General features: G+C 39.9%; 1 protein-coding gene across 2 annotated transcripts in view; it reads left to right on the top strand.

Moving 5' to 3' along the window:
• efl1 (elongation factor like GTPase 1) overlaps nt 1–13,316 on the top strand; it is a 79,622-nt gene that overhangs the window by 40,871 nt on the left and 25,435 nt on the right. For both annotated transcript variants that reach the window (XM_042484793.1, XM_042484801.1), the window contains one exon: nt 12,748–12,879. In XM_042484793.1, the coding sequence (XP_042340727.1) occupies nt 12,748–12,879 (132 nt within the window). The remainder of the gene's footprint in view (nt 1–12,747; nt 12,880–13,316) is intronic.

A 13,316-nucleotide genomic window follows, 5' to 3' on the forward strand; every position in this document is an offset into this window, starting at 1 on the left:
GCTCTTATCGTAAAGGGTTGATAAGGAGCACCCTTTACTTCCAGGTCAAATTGAACAGTTTGATTGCGAGCTCAGGGGATTCAGACTGCCAAAAGTGAGCTTGCACTGTTGTTGAAATGTTGTTACACAACTCTTTGCACGCTCAAACCTTGTTACACCTATGCTTCTGCCCTCCCTGATCCACAAATCTAATTCTGTTTTTACAGATCCATTCCTGTGCACTCACAAAGCTTGACGTGCACATGCTAATTTTTTTTTGTTTTGTGCTCTCTCAAATCTTTTGTCTTTAATAAGCCCCCATAAACAACCCAAGACTGACTCAATGTCAGAAACAAGTGTTTTTAGATGTCCCTGTATCTTTCTTTTTCCCTCACTTTATACCTCCTCTCCATTTTCATTACCTCACCTCTCCCTCATTCCTTTTTATGTTGAGAGCCAGTTTTAATGGAGGTTGGGGGGTGGGCAGAAGGATCGGAAAATACCATATAACCAGAGTCACAGCCAGCTGTATGTGGTTGGAGGAAATGTCTTCAGGCTTGAGTCATCCCAAACTCTGCAGTCGGACATAGCCGTCTTGGTTCCCTGCATGTCTGTGCATGTATTAAACTGTATGTGTGTACAGATCCTTGTATACTATTGAAGCATGTAAGTTCGGGTTCCTTAAAAAAATTCTTGATCTAAGTTATCTTAATTTGAAGCCTTTTAGCTTTCAAAATAAGGATTGCTGGTATCAGCATTGGCCTGTCCGTTATGGTTCTACTTTCAACGCCTATGTTCAGTAAGAGAAAGGTTCAGTTTTTCAGTTAGGGATTTCCTTGGGTCTTTAAATCCCATGGAGTTTTGTTTTAAAATTATGCACAGAAGCTGTTTATTTGCTGAATTCTTACACTTATACCAGAATTAACACTATAAGCTTCCTAAACCATCTGTGTGTCACACATCTGTTTTGCAACTTTCTACATCCAGTTCGTTAGTGGTCAGTCTGTGTCTGTAAATATGGCCTCAATCAGGTGCTAAGAGGCAGGGAGGATACTCTTGTTGGAAAATATTCTGTTCATGCCATTATTTGTAATGAAAATAGCATAATTGGAAAGAGTGCAGAGGCATTTTATATGATGCTAATAGTAACTGCCACTCCACAAGATATTAACAGGACCACACAGTTTGTAAAGGAAACATTATGTAGTGGAGCTGGATGAAAAACCAAATATAGTGAATTATAGGTAAAAAAGCTGTGCTTTCTGGCAGGTATACAGTTTTATTGAAGAACAAATCAGTTGGTGCATACTTAACGGTTACAGATGTGGAACTTTCTTTTTTTTGTCTCATTCAGTTTTTAAGAACAAATTAAAGGGAAAACTAAGAAAACATTTGTGAATGAAGCCCACTGTATGGGACTGATGTGCTCTGGACTTTAGCTTTAAATGTTGATGTTCTTACAGCTGAGTTGATGCCTGAAAAAAATGACAAGTTTTCCAACTTATTATTAATAGAGATATTCACTTATGACCTGATTTCTAGCACATCTCATGCTTTTTTCCAAATCAGCCTGAGGACAGTGTTTGGTTGAGCTTATGAGAGTGTGTCTATACTTGTCTTTCAATGAAACACATTAAAGGATGCTTTGTTATGACCTGCTGAGTCGTTGAGGCTGCAGCTCTGCCACTATGCATTGCATTTTAAATCTGCTCTGAGTGTGAGCGGCAGGGATTGTGGGCCTGCTGGGGTTCTCTGAGTTCATTTTTTTTTTTCCTCTTTCCGTTTTATTGTTCTTTGTAGGGATCAAGTCAACTAAGGGTAATTACAGTGTCAAGTTACCTCTGAGGTAGCCAACACTGTCCTGCATCTGCTCCAGCAGTCAGCCAGCTCTCAGCATCGAGTGTCTGTGTTCATGTTCTCTACACAGTCACACATTTGTGTGGGTTTTATTCTCAAAACCAAGACTGTGTATGTGCAAGAGATAAAGTGTGTGTAGTATCTGTGAAACAAAGACAGAGATGAGTCTTTCCATATTTTCTGTGAGAATTGGGGAAATGTTAAAGGATATCACACAGTGGATCTGGAGTTTGGGTGATGAGTTACGATCAGCCCCTCAGCTCCTTGTGTATTGAATGTTGTTGTTATAGCCAGCAAGAACGTCTTTCACGCTGTAAGTAGTAAAGCCCTGGAAAAGAAAAATCTATTCCAGTATTCAAATCACAGTAGATTTTTTGTTTTGTTTTTTGTTTTTTGCTTTAATCATGACACAATGTCCTCGAGGTTTGCACTCAGTTGGATGGTACAGAAGTGTTTTGACTGGATGACCAGCTTCTTTAAAATGTCTAGCAACAGTTGGCTTCATGGGTGTGGCTCCTCTGTGCTCTAAAACACAATAAGGTCTGCTTGTTTTACTGATATAGTGAAGCCCACATGTGTGTGAGAGGAGGTATAGCACACCAGCAGAGGAGCTGCAGGATTTGCCTGCAGTGTGACTTGTGAAAATAATGGTAAATGTGGCCGTGTGTCTGGTTGTGTTCCTTTGGACACCAGATAAAGAAAAATTATGAATCACTTTGGTCACAGTTTGATGCTTTCTGTCTTTAGTTAGTTGTTTCTCTTGTACTTTCCTTCACTGACAGATTTTGAAACTCTAACAATGTCCACATGCCCATATAAATATTGCAGTAACTACAGAGGACTCTCTGCATGCCTTTAGTTATGTTTTACCTTCATTTGTGTAACTCTTCACTCTTGGTGGTCTCTTGTGCTTCCTTTCCTTACATGAAGCTGCTCTCATTATTCATTGCTGCTGTGCCCTGACTCGTCCATAGAACACAGTGAGCAGAACTTCAGCTCTCTCAATGAATCATAGAGAACAAAGAGGAGGCAACAATATCAGCCTCCCACACTGCTTATGTCATCTGATCTGCAGAATAGAGTGAACTTCATTATTACATGTTTCTGAAGGAGCAGGGTTTCCTGATGCTTTTTCTGTCTGACTTCAGACCAGCTCTTCACAATCAGTAAAAAACAGTGTATTTTATAAATTGCTGAATGTATTAACCTGAGAGCTTTAGACACATACTGTAAGTAGCAGTGACAGTGCATGGCTCTGATACCCTCCCACACATAATTTACACGGTGTTAGCTGTATGTCAGACCTTTATTGGCGTAAAAGACATTTTCCTATCTTGTAAGGTTTTGAAATTGTTCTTAAATAAGGGCTGTGGTGGACATTGGTAGCCTATCAGTATGACAGCTGATCAGCTGTGCAGCTCGTCATGTGTTGCTGACATCGCTTGAGACTGACGCTGTGGGACTGAGGATTTCTCATTTCACAGCTTCACCTCCTCTCTCCTCGCATCTCTTACTCGGCTCCTCCACTCACCTCTCCTGTGGGAGGGACTAAGACGTGAGGAGTGGAGGCGAGTGAGGAACGTGAGGACTTAGGTTAGCGTAATGTAAAGCACCCCAAGTCTCTGGGTGACACCAGCTTACAGGTGTCATTGGTGCAGTGGATGACACATTCCTCATCTTTCATGTGTTGCCTTCGGTTTGATTTTCAGTAGTTTTAGCAGTCATTTCTTCCTCAGTGACCTGAGGTCATCAGGTTTCTGCAATATAGATAAAAATCTGGGCTTGTATTTTAACTACCTAGCTACAGTAGTTAATTAGCTATGACAGGACCAGCAACAGTAATCTAGCTAGCTCTGAGCATAAGTAGCTAATTTAAAGCAGTTCATCTTCAGCACAGACAGCAGTGATCTAGTGCTAGCTAGCTGCGAGCATAACTAGTTAATTCAAACCAGTTGATTTTCGATATCATGCCATAATTAAATTATGAAGAGGTAAAGCTCTTCAGTACATATGCGCTCACCAGAACAATTTGTTTAACTAATTGGGTGCCATTGATGTGTATACAACGTCAAAGTGTGTTTTCGGCGGCTGGCACAAGGGGGCGCTCCTGTGTGTACTTTTGGGGCTGCTGGGATTCGTAGTTGTAGTACAAAAGACAGTAGATCAAAACATGAAGTGGTGTAACCGGGAACAGAGAGCAGAGCGATCTGTACGGAGGTGATTCAAAACTACAGCAACAAAGCTACATCAATTCAATATTGGCATAAAATGCCCCCCAAAAAACAGAGAGGGTCACTCTCATGGATCTCGGCATTTTTATGGTTAAAATAGGGAATGCATGATAAATATTGATAAGCTACTCCTCTGCAAAGGTTATCATACCAATAAATAATGTGGACATATGGGAAGAAGAAAATAGCAACAAGAATTTGCCCGCCCTTGTGATTTCGATTGGTGGTTTGGTTTATGGACAAGTCTGAGTGAACAGCACTATTGGAGCCCTTTTGGAGTCAGTGTTCTCAGTCAGTATATCTAGTAAATGCCAATAGAGGCGAGATTAGTCTTTTATTTGTCGTTCTAAACTGTAAAGCTGAAGGAAAGCCTGTGGTTTTTAATTTTGATCCTTTTTTTTTTGCTGCACAAGTTATAAGATCAATGACACTTTGTATTAAATCCAACAATGCTCTTATTTGAGATGTATTTTCATATATGAGAGTGGCAGTACTGATCAGTGGTGAATGTACATCCATTGCTCTTTTGGTACAGAACTGTGAAAAGAAGAGTGGAGACACACTGAGATCTGTAAATAAACAGGCCTCTGCCTACAGCTCTCAGATTTCGCCTGAGATGTGAGAGGAGCTTCTCAGCACCAGTGTGGAACTGGATGGTGTTAAAGGCTGGAGAGAATCTGTGAACACAAGCCTCGGTCCTTCTCCCGTTGATAGCTCTCATCCTTTTCCAAGTAAATCTCAGGATGTTTGAGCAAGCTCTGTTTCTAACTTGCTGTTATTTTTTTGATTTTGCTTTATTATATATATATTTTTAGTGACCTTGCAAACATACCACCCACAGCAGGTTACGGGAAGTCAGCTAGCAGCAAATGTAACTGCTCAGTAACCAGAATCTTATCAGTCAGTCATTTCTTGCCAAAAGATCATCAGTACTGGGTTACCTAATAGGTTATCAGATAATAAGAAACAGATCAGTCTCAGCAATCCAGCCACCGGTACAAGTGGAATTATTGTGTTAAATCTGGACTTAAACATGTAAAGATGTCAGTCTGAGTCTGACAGTGTATGAAACGTAGAGCTGAAAAGTTCTCCATGTTTTCACAATTTGACATGCAACGTGTGTGCTGCTAGCTATTTTGTTTGATATGAGATGTAATAGGTCAACCAGAAGACGGTCCAATAGCAACCTACACGGTAACTTAATTGTCATTTTTCTTAAAGGTAGTTTAAGAAGAAATGAAATTTAAGGTGATCCTAAATCCTGCTACATCTTTTGGTGTCGAATGAGTCCTACAGCCTGGGGAAAGAAGCTGCTCTGTAGTCTGATGGTTCTGCAGCCGATACTTCTGTATCTTTTTCCAGATGGCAGCAGGGTGAACAGACTGTGGCTGGTGTGGATGCTGTCTTTCGTCATACTCTTTGGGCTCTGTGCAGACACCTCACTTCACTGAGGTCACTGATGCTCTGTGGATGAGAACCAGCGATGTTCTGGGCAGTTTGAATCCCCCGCTGTAGAGCCTTCCTGTCCCGGGTTGTGCACGAACCATGCCAGTTGGTGATGTTTCCAGTCAGTGTGCTTTCTATTGCTCCTCTGTAGATGTTAACCAGGATCTTGCTCTGGAATTTAGCCTTCCTAAGTTTCCATAGGAAGTAGAGCCTTTTCTGCGTTTTTTTTAACCTGGGTGGTGATGTGTGATGACCAAGATAGGTTCTCAGTAATAGTGATTTCAAGGAACCTATAGCTGTTCACCTGCTCCACCTCAGCTCGGCTGATGTAGACAGGGGTGTGTGTCTTTGCCTCCTTCTTTCTAAAATCAACAATCAGCTCCCTGGTTTTACTGACGTTGAGCAGTAGGTTGTCCTCTGTGCACCACTCTGCAAGATTGTTGATTTTCTCCCGGTATGAACTCTCATCGTTGTTTGTAATACGGCCGATGATGGTGGTGTCGTCCGCATACTTCACAGTAGAGTTCTCCTGATGTTTGGGAGTGCAGTCATGGGTGTACAGTGTGAACAGGAGGGGGCTGAGCACACAGCCCTGGGGGGCTCCGGTGTTGAGCACTAATGTAGAGGAGATGTGACTGCCAATCTGAACTCTCTGGGGTCTGCATGTAAGGAAGTCCAGTATCCAGTGTTGTACTGGAGCCAAGAGTGTGAAGTTTTCCAATCAGCTTCATGGGAGAGATTGTGTTGAATGCTGAGCTGAAGTCAACAAACAGCATCCTGATGTAGCTGTTCTCATTCTCCAGGTGAGTGAAGCCTGAGTGAAGAACAGTAGATATGGTGTCCTCTGTGGATCTGTTGTTTCTGAAAGCATACTGGTGAAGGTCCAGGCTGGCAGCGATATTGTCTTTGATGTGCTGGAGAACTAGTTTCTCAAAGCACTTCATCAGGATGGGGCTAAGAGCCACAGTCATAAAGACTAGACACAGCAGACTTTTTAGGTACAGGGAAGACGATGGCTGTCTTGAGGCAGGAGGGAACAGTCTCTTGTGAGAGTGAGATGTTAAAAATGACAGTTATAATATTAACAAGCTGATCAGCACAAGTTTTTAGTACTCGTCCTAGGATGTTGTCTGGGCCTGTGGACTTGTTTATATTCACTCTCAGCAGAAGTTTTCTCACATCTGCTGTGGTCACTGAGAGTGGCCGGTCCTCTGGAGGGGGAGTAGACTTCACAGCTGAGTTATTATTGAGGAGGTCAAAGCGAGCATAAAATGTGTTCAGCTTGTCCAGCAGCGTGGCCTCACATATGATGGGGGCGCTTCTGCTTCTGTAGCCTGTGACATTTGAATCGCCTGCCACATATCTGTAGTGCTGTTGCTGTTGAGGTCTCTCTCCAGTCTCTGCTGGTGTATCCTCTTAGCCGCCTTGATGCCAGCTCTCAGTTGCTCTCTGGTGATGATGTATCCCCTCTTGTCCCCTGACTGAGAGGCAGTCCTTTTAGCTCTTTTACCTTTAACTCCCCATTCATCCAGGCTTTCTGGTTGGGGAATGATCTCACCGTCTTTGTGATCACCACGTCATCAGCACATTTGCTGATATATGATGCCACTGAAGATGCATATTCTTCAAGACTGATCTTGTTATCTTGAGTGGCAGCATTTTTGAATATATGCCAATCTGTACGTTCAAAACAGTCCTGTAGAGCTGCTGTGGCTTCATCTGTCCACACTTTAACAGTTTTAACTGATGGTTTGAGCCTTTTTATCAGCTGACAATATGTCGGCAGAAGGTGTAGGAGTCAGACATACATCTGTCAATAAATGGATTCTCCCGCGGTGCTTGTATACTGGGACAGGGACAGTAGTGTGATTAAGGGACCTAATGAAGCTGTAACTGTAGCCTCCGTCAGCTGTACATGAAAACGTACTGAATGGTGTCTGCAATGTGGTTTCCTGGAACATCTACAATTGTCTGTAGTGGTCCCTGTAATTATTTTACTGAAGTAGCATCTGATATTCCACTATTAACAAGGATGTAGGCTTCATTTCAACATTTAGGGGGAAACACATATTAAGCAGGGTTCTGGAGGTCCTGAAATTTTGAGCTTCAGATAGTTCATTTCCTGCACTCTGGGATTTTTCTGCATCATTTTATGGTGGAATCATCTTTATTAATGTGAAAAAAACTCAGGTGGCAGGTGACAGTTCAAAATATAATGAAACATAATGTGTTAAGGCTCTCAGGCGTTGTGTATAACTCTCGAATAATTATTCTGCCGTTGATCAACTTTTTCTCTGATGTTAATTGACAAAGCCTTGGACTTCAAATAGCTTATGTGTTTTGGCAAAAGTTTTGCTAATGTTAAAAACTTTCACAGAGTTGTCATATTAAAAAATGTGATGGGCTAATATTGCAAGACTCCTATTTTAATAAGAATAAAATCATAGTAATTCCTGGCTGCCCTGTAGCCTGCTGTGCATTCCTTATTCTGCCTGTTTGACAGACACAGAACTCTGGTTCTAGGACTCTGGTGTCTGGATAAGGCAAAATTAAAAACTTCAAACTAACTGAAAGGCCTAAAATTCTTTACTGTGTGGTTTATTTTCCTAACACGTTTACCTCGTTACGGTATACTGGGCAGAGTAGGGGTGTCCAGACTTTTTGAAAGAGGGCCAAATAAGATAATTTAAAAATCCTTAGGGGCTAGCTGCCTCTCACATCAAACACATTATTAAAATGATTAAAAAAATGAATGATAATAATAATAATAATAATTACAAGAATTTATTTTATTATTATGAAAGAGATTAAATGTAAGAATATTTTAGAAAGAAGACAGGTGATGATGATAGATAGAGATAAAAACTTTTTTTTTTTTTTTAAATAAACCAGTAATAGTAAATACAATAAAAAGAATAAAAGCAGGAAACACATCATGATAATTAGTGGGATTAAGACAATAAAAAGATGACATCACATAAAAGAAAGAAAGAAAGTCATATATAATATATGCATCAAACCTTCTTAACACCCTACAAATATAGAGAGGAAACACCAAATGTTTGAAAGGCATTTATAGAAAATATAAATGTATACACTGAAATTTGCTACATTTTTAGGTTTGTCAAATGAGGCTCTCTAGGTGTAGCTTTGCGGATGGAAACATGATGTGCAGTAATAACAACCATGTATGTTTTATGGAAGTGGATCAGATGGTTGCAATCGAACGCTGAGGTGTTACCAGTGGAAACACTGCCTGTTCATGTTGAAAAGAACGGCCAGAAGGGAAACACCAGCTCGTCTGATGAATGATGTAACTTTATCACTCAATGGGGAAAAAAGTAATATGCACCCAAAATGTATGAGGCATGAAAGCACCAACGGTTCACGACCTCCTTGGTCTGCTCAACATTTCTGCTAGTAGCACCATGTGACTGAATGAAAAAAAGTGTAAGTGCTGGTTTTCATCATGTTTCATGAAGTCAAAGGTTATTGACCTTAGTTCCAAAACAGTTGACAAAACATCAGATCCCGTGCACAGCTGAACAAGTCCTCAAAAATGCATTTCAGATGATCAGTTTCCTCTGTGATTACTTGAAGCTAATGCCATCTTTAATGTGTTTTAAACTGCAAAGCACACAGGAGGGAGCTTGGTTTTATCCCATAAGCCAGTCCATGTGAAGCATCGCAGTACAAGAAATACTCAGTTTAGCTTGAGTAGGTCAACACTGGCACTTTTTTTAAAATGATGTTTGTTACAGCTGCTATTGAACCCTTGTGTATTCAAACTGTATTCTTATGTTGTCACACATTTTTAGTGTTGTAGGTATGAACAAATGGTTTGGGTAACATTTTCTATGAAGACCACAGATTGCCGAATAAAAGGTACACCCACTGTGCAGTATGTAGAAACATATCGTTCCTCGCCTTGCCCTCACAACACTATGCCTTTGCCTAAACTTTGATTCTAGTGCATTACTGCACAATGCACATGTGATTATGTGCTGTAATAATAGCAGTGCAATGAAAGCTAACAGCTTTGTGTATGACTGAGTCAGTCCTCCTGTGTTGCATGGACATGTTTAGGTTCTGGTTATTGGACTTTAGCCACAGGTCTTTTTTATTTACTGCCAAAATATATAAATATGAATACACACACGCACACAGTGTTGCCAACCTGGAGATTTTTCTCACTGGACTTGGCAACTTTACAGTCCCTCTCAGCAATTCAATGCCTCTCTCTCTCTCTCTCTCTCTCTCTCTCTCTCTCTCTCTCTCTCTCTTTTTCTTTCTCTTTCTCTTTCTCTCTCTCTCTCTCTCTCTCTCTCTCTCTCTCTCTCTCTCTCTCTATCGATCTCTCTCTCTTTCTCTCTTTACCTCTCTCTCGCTCTCCCTCTCTCTTTCACTCTCTCTCTCTCTTTATTGGCATGACCCTTGCAAACATCTCCACCTGCCAGCTGGACTGTAGACTTGTCTTCTCCTAAAACCTAAAAATATTCTGTGAGTCTTTTCATTTCTAATTTCTTTGTATTTTTACATTTGGTAAGAAAATTAATTTCAGTTTTAACTTCTCCAGTTTCACACTGGTTTCAAATGTATGGTCACTTAGTCTGTGTTGAGTTGGGGTTTGTCTTTTTATGGGTTGTTTGATTTGGGTTAGATATTGGGCCATTTGAAGTTCTCTGTCTAGTAAATAGTAGCATTCTAATTTATGTATTGATTTGATTTCTGTTCTTCACTGATTGAAATATCTCCATTTATTGTCTTTTGATGTATTGTTTTAGGTGGGATGGAGATTATTTTCATTTGGTTACTTAAGATGTATTTTTTCAACAGGGTTTGAGTCCCAAAGTTCTTAAATTAATGGGCACCAAACTTTGCTTCCATAAAGAAGTATTGATTCAGTAATATTCTGGAAAAAATTAAGCCAAATTTGTATAGGGGGGTTCAGTTTGAAAAGATTTTTTTAATACTGTAATAATTTCTGAGTCACTTACAGCCTTGACAAAAGGAGTGACAAAGGAGTGTGTTGCATTTACTGTACTGTTGAGATAGTACTTGAAACACATGGCATCATCTACACAGTAACATTGATCTGACCCAAAGTTCTCCATCAGAGGAAGTAAAACGGCAGATATTCATTCATTTTACTACAGACGTGATACATGTCACATGTTATCTTCAGGAATGTTTTGTATATTATCCTGTGAGATGGTAAAACATAGACACATGCAATGATTGGAAGCTGCGTGCAAATGCCATTCAAGAAATATGACCCCAGTCTGCCAAATGGGGGCGCTATAATTAAGGGCCAAATATTCCCAAATATATCCTTTTTTTTTTTTTGGAAAGGCTACGCCCCTCATACCGCGAGTCAGATTGACCTGAAATTTGACAAACACGTCCAGCTCAAAGTGTTCTACAAAAAAGCCAAGAACTATTAGGGCCCACCTCACAAGATTTTTCATCATTTTGAATTAAAAAAAAACACTTTTTTTGTTGAATTTTTAGGCGTCAAATGGTGAGGCTCCTCCCGTCCGTGATGTCTGCAGAAAAGGGTTTCAAAATGGCCTATAGAAAGTAATGTGACAAATTTAAACACTGCTATTGGTTTACTTAGAACCCCACCTCTTTTTTAATGCATTGCATCATAACTTAGGATGTATTATCTGTGTGTAGAAGGCTTAAAATGGGGTTGTTGCCATGTGGCAACGCTGTACCATAGAGGGATATATATATATATATATATATATATATTTAACATTTCTTCCTAAAATATCAGTCCAATTTGTACCAAATTTTCTGTAAATCGTTATTGGAACAAGTTTATCAGAATTTATCCAAAACTCCTTGATATCTCATTGTGTTTGAAGAAACTAAGCAATGAATATTAGAGGGGGTGTGGCTCCACATATAAATCAACTTAATTTCATAACCACTGAGACAGTCATGTGGACATTTCTTGCAAGTTTTGTGATGTTTGTGAGGTTGTAGCAATAAACCTGAAAGTTTCATTCAAATGGACCACCAAAGGAAACACTGGGCGTGTCTTAACAGAAATCAGGCTATAAATGAGAAACTGTTTGTTCAATCATTACAAACAGGATATGTTATATAATAATTTTGAATCATGTGTGTAAAATTATTTTGAAATCACTCAATTGGGGATGCCACCACTTCCAAACAAGTGAAATCAGTGACTGTTTCTCCAAACATCCCTGAACTCTGTGGATATCTTTAACTACGCCACTGAATCCTGTTCCCAACATTTTTTTGCAGGAAATGACAGTGTTCCCAAAGAAGAGTGTTGTCTGCTCTAGATTTGGGCGTGAATGAATGAGCGTCTATCTGATTGTCAAAAAACCTGTTGGTCATCCTTAATGCAGGCGTCCTAAACTGCCAAAGGTCTTGATCCTACCCTTTCAAGTTTTAAAGGTTCACACACGCTTGAACTCTGGAATTGCTGCTTGTGGCTGTATTATCGGATTATAATTATTGACACATTATTGTGTCTTTAATGTTGCAGCTGGTAAAGATGGAGCTCATTTTAATGACTTAATGTACTGCTGTGTGATTTAACCTACTATAATACATCATCACATATACCATTTGATTATATTTTGTTTTAATAATCTCAATCTGTGAAATAACTCTGGTGTAGAAGTATAAATTAGCATAAAATGGAAATGGAAACAAGTACCTCTTAATTTTAATTAAATACAATACTTGAGTCAATGTTCTTAGTTACATTTCGCAACTGATAAAATAATTGCATTTAACTTTTTCCAACAGGAATCAGTAAATGTTTGAAGATTGTTGTTTTGAAATATTTTGATTCAACTTGATACTAATACTAACTGCTCAAAACTACTAATATTTTCTAACATTAAAACTCACATGAAATCTGGAAAGTAAAAGACATTTCAATGTTTTAATGATTAAGACATGTACTTTGAATATATCAACGGTGCCAGCGTAAAAAAAACCCAACAACATTAATTAGAGCTTGTTTAACAAAAAAATTATCCCATTCTACAGAAGTGCAGGCTCAGCCCCAAATGTCCGCAAACCCTAGAAACGCCCCTGCTGTGGTGGTGGCATAAGAAAAGAAATGGACCCTTCCATATGTTTTGCTCTTTTCTTTTCTTGTTTGTTCCTAAAGGGTCAAACCCTAACTCTACTGTAATGTTGTTTGTTGCTATCTGTTAATGATTTTCTCCTCTTCTCTCATCAGGTATTGGAGGTCTGGAGGAGTGCGTTTTAAAGTCGGCCACCTTGTCAACTTCCCCTGCCTGCCCGCCCTTCATCCCTCTAAACTTTGAGGCCACGCCCATTGTAAGGGTTGCCATAGAACCCAAACACCCAAGTAAGTCTTGGAGACACATGTACAGCTAATTAGCTTATGTATTTTTTACATTCATTATTACATAACCTTTTACACTTTGTATACAGGTAGTACTTACTCCTAGAGACGAGGCATTGATTAGCCAGGAATCCAGATATGGCAGGATTTTGAGACACTGAAACTGGAGGGGGACTAAAGCAGCTGAGACTACCTGAGGAATTATCCTTGATGTCAGTGACATCACAGACCTGGTCAGTGGGACTTTGCAGTGACTGCCCAGAGGTTAAATTGTGGGACAGAGCCAGACAGCTGAGTCAGGTCAGGGCCTGCACAGCATGTTGGAGGCTCCTTATCCAACAGTGCGTGGACACACAGGAGTGTTTATCTGCACAGTTAAGGAGAGCTACGGTTATAGCTCAGTTGGGCCATTTAATTGCACTACTGTCCTTGTCCCAGTG

This window comes from Plectropomus leopardus, chromosome 1 (assembly GCF_008729295.1).
Source record: "Plectropomus leopardus isolate mb chromosome 1, YSFRI_Pleo_2.0, whole genome shotgun sequence".
Lineage (NCBI taxonomy): Eukaryota > Metazoa > Chordata > Actinopteri > Perciformes > Serranidae > Plectropomus > Plectropomus leopardus.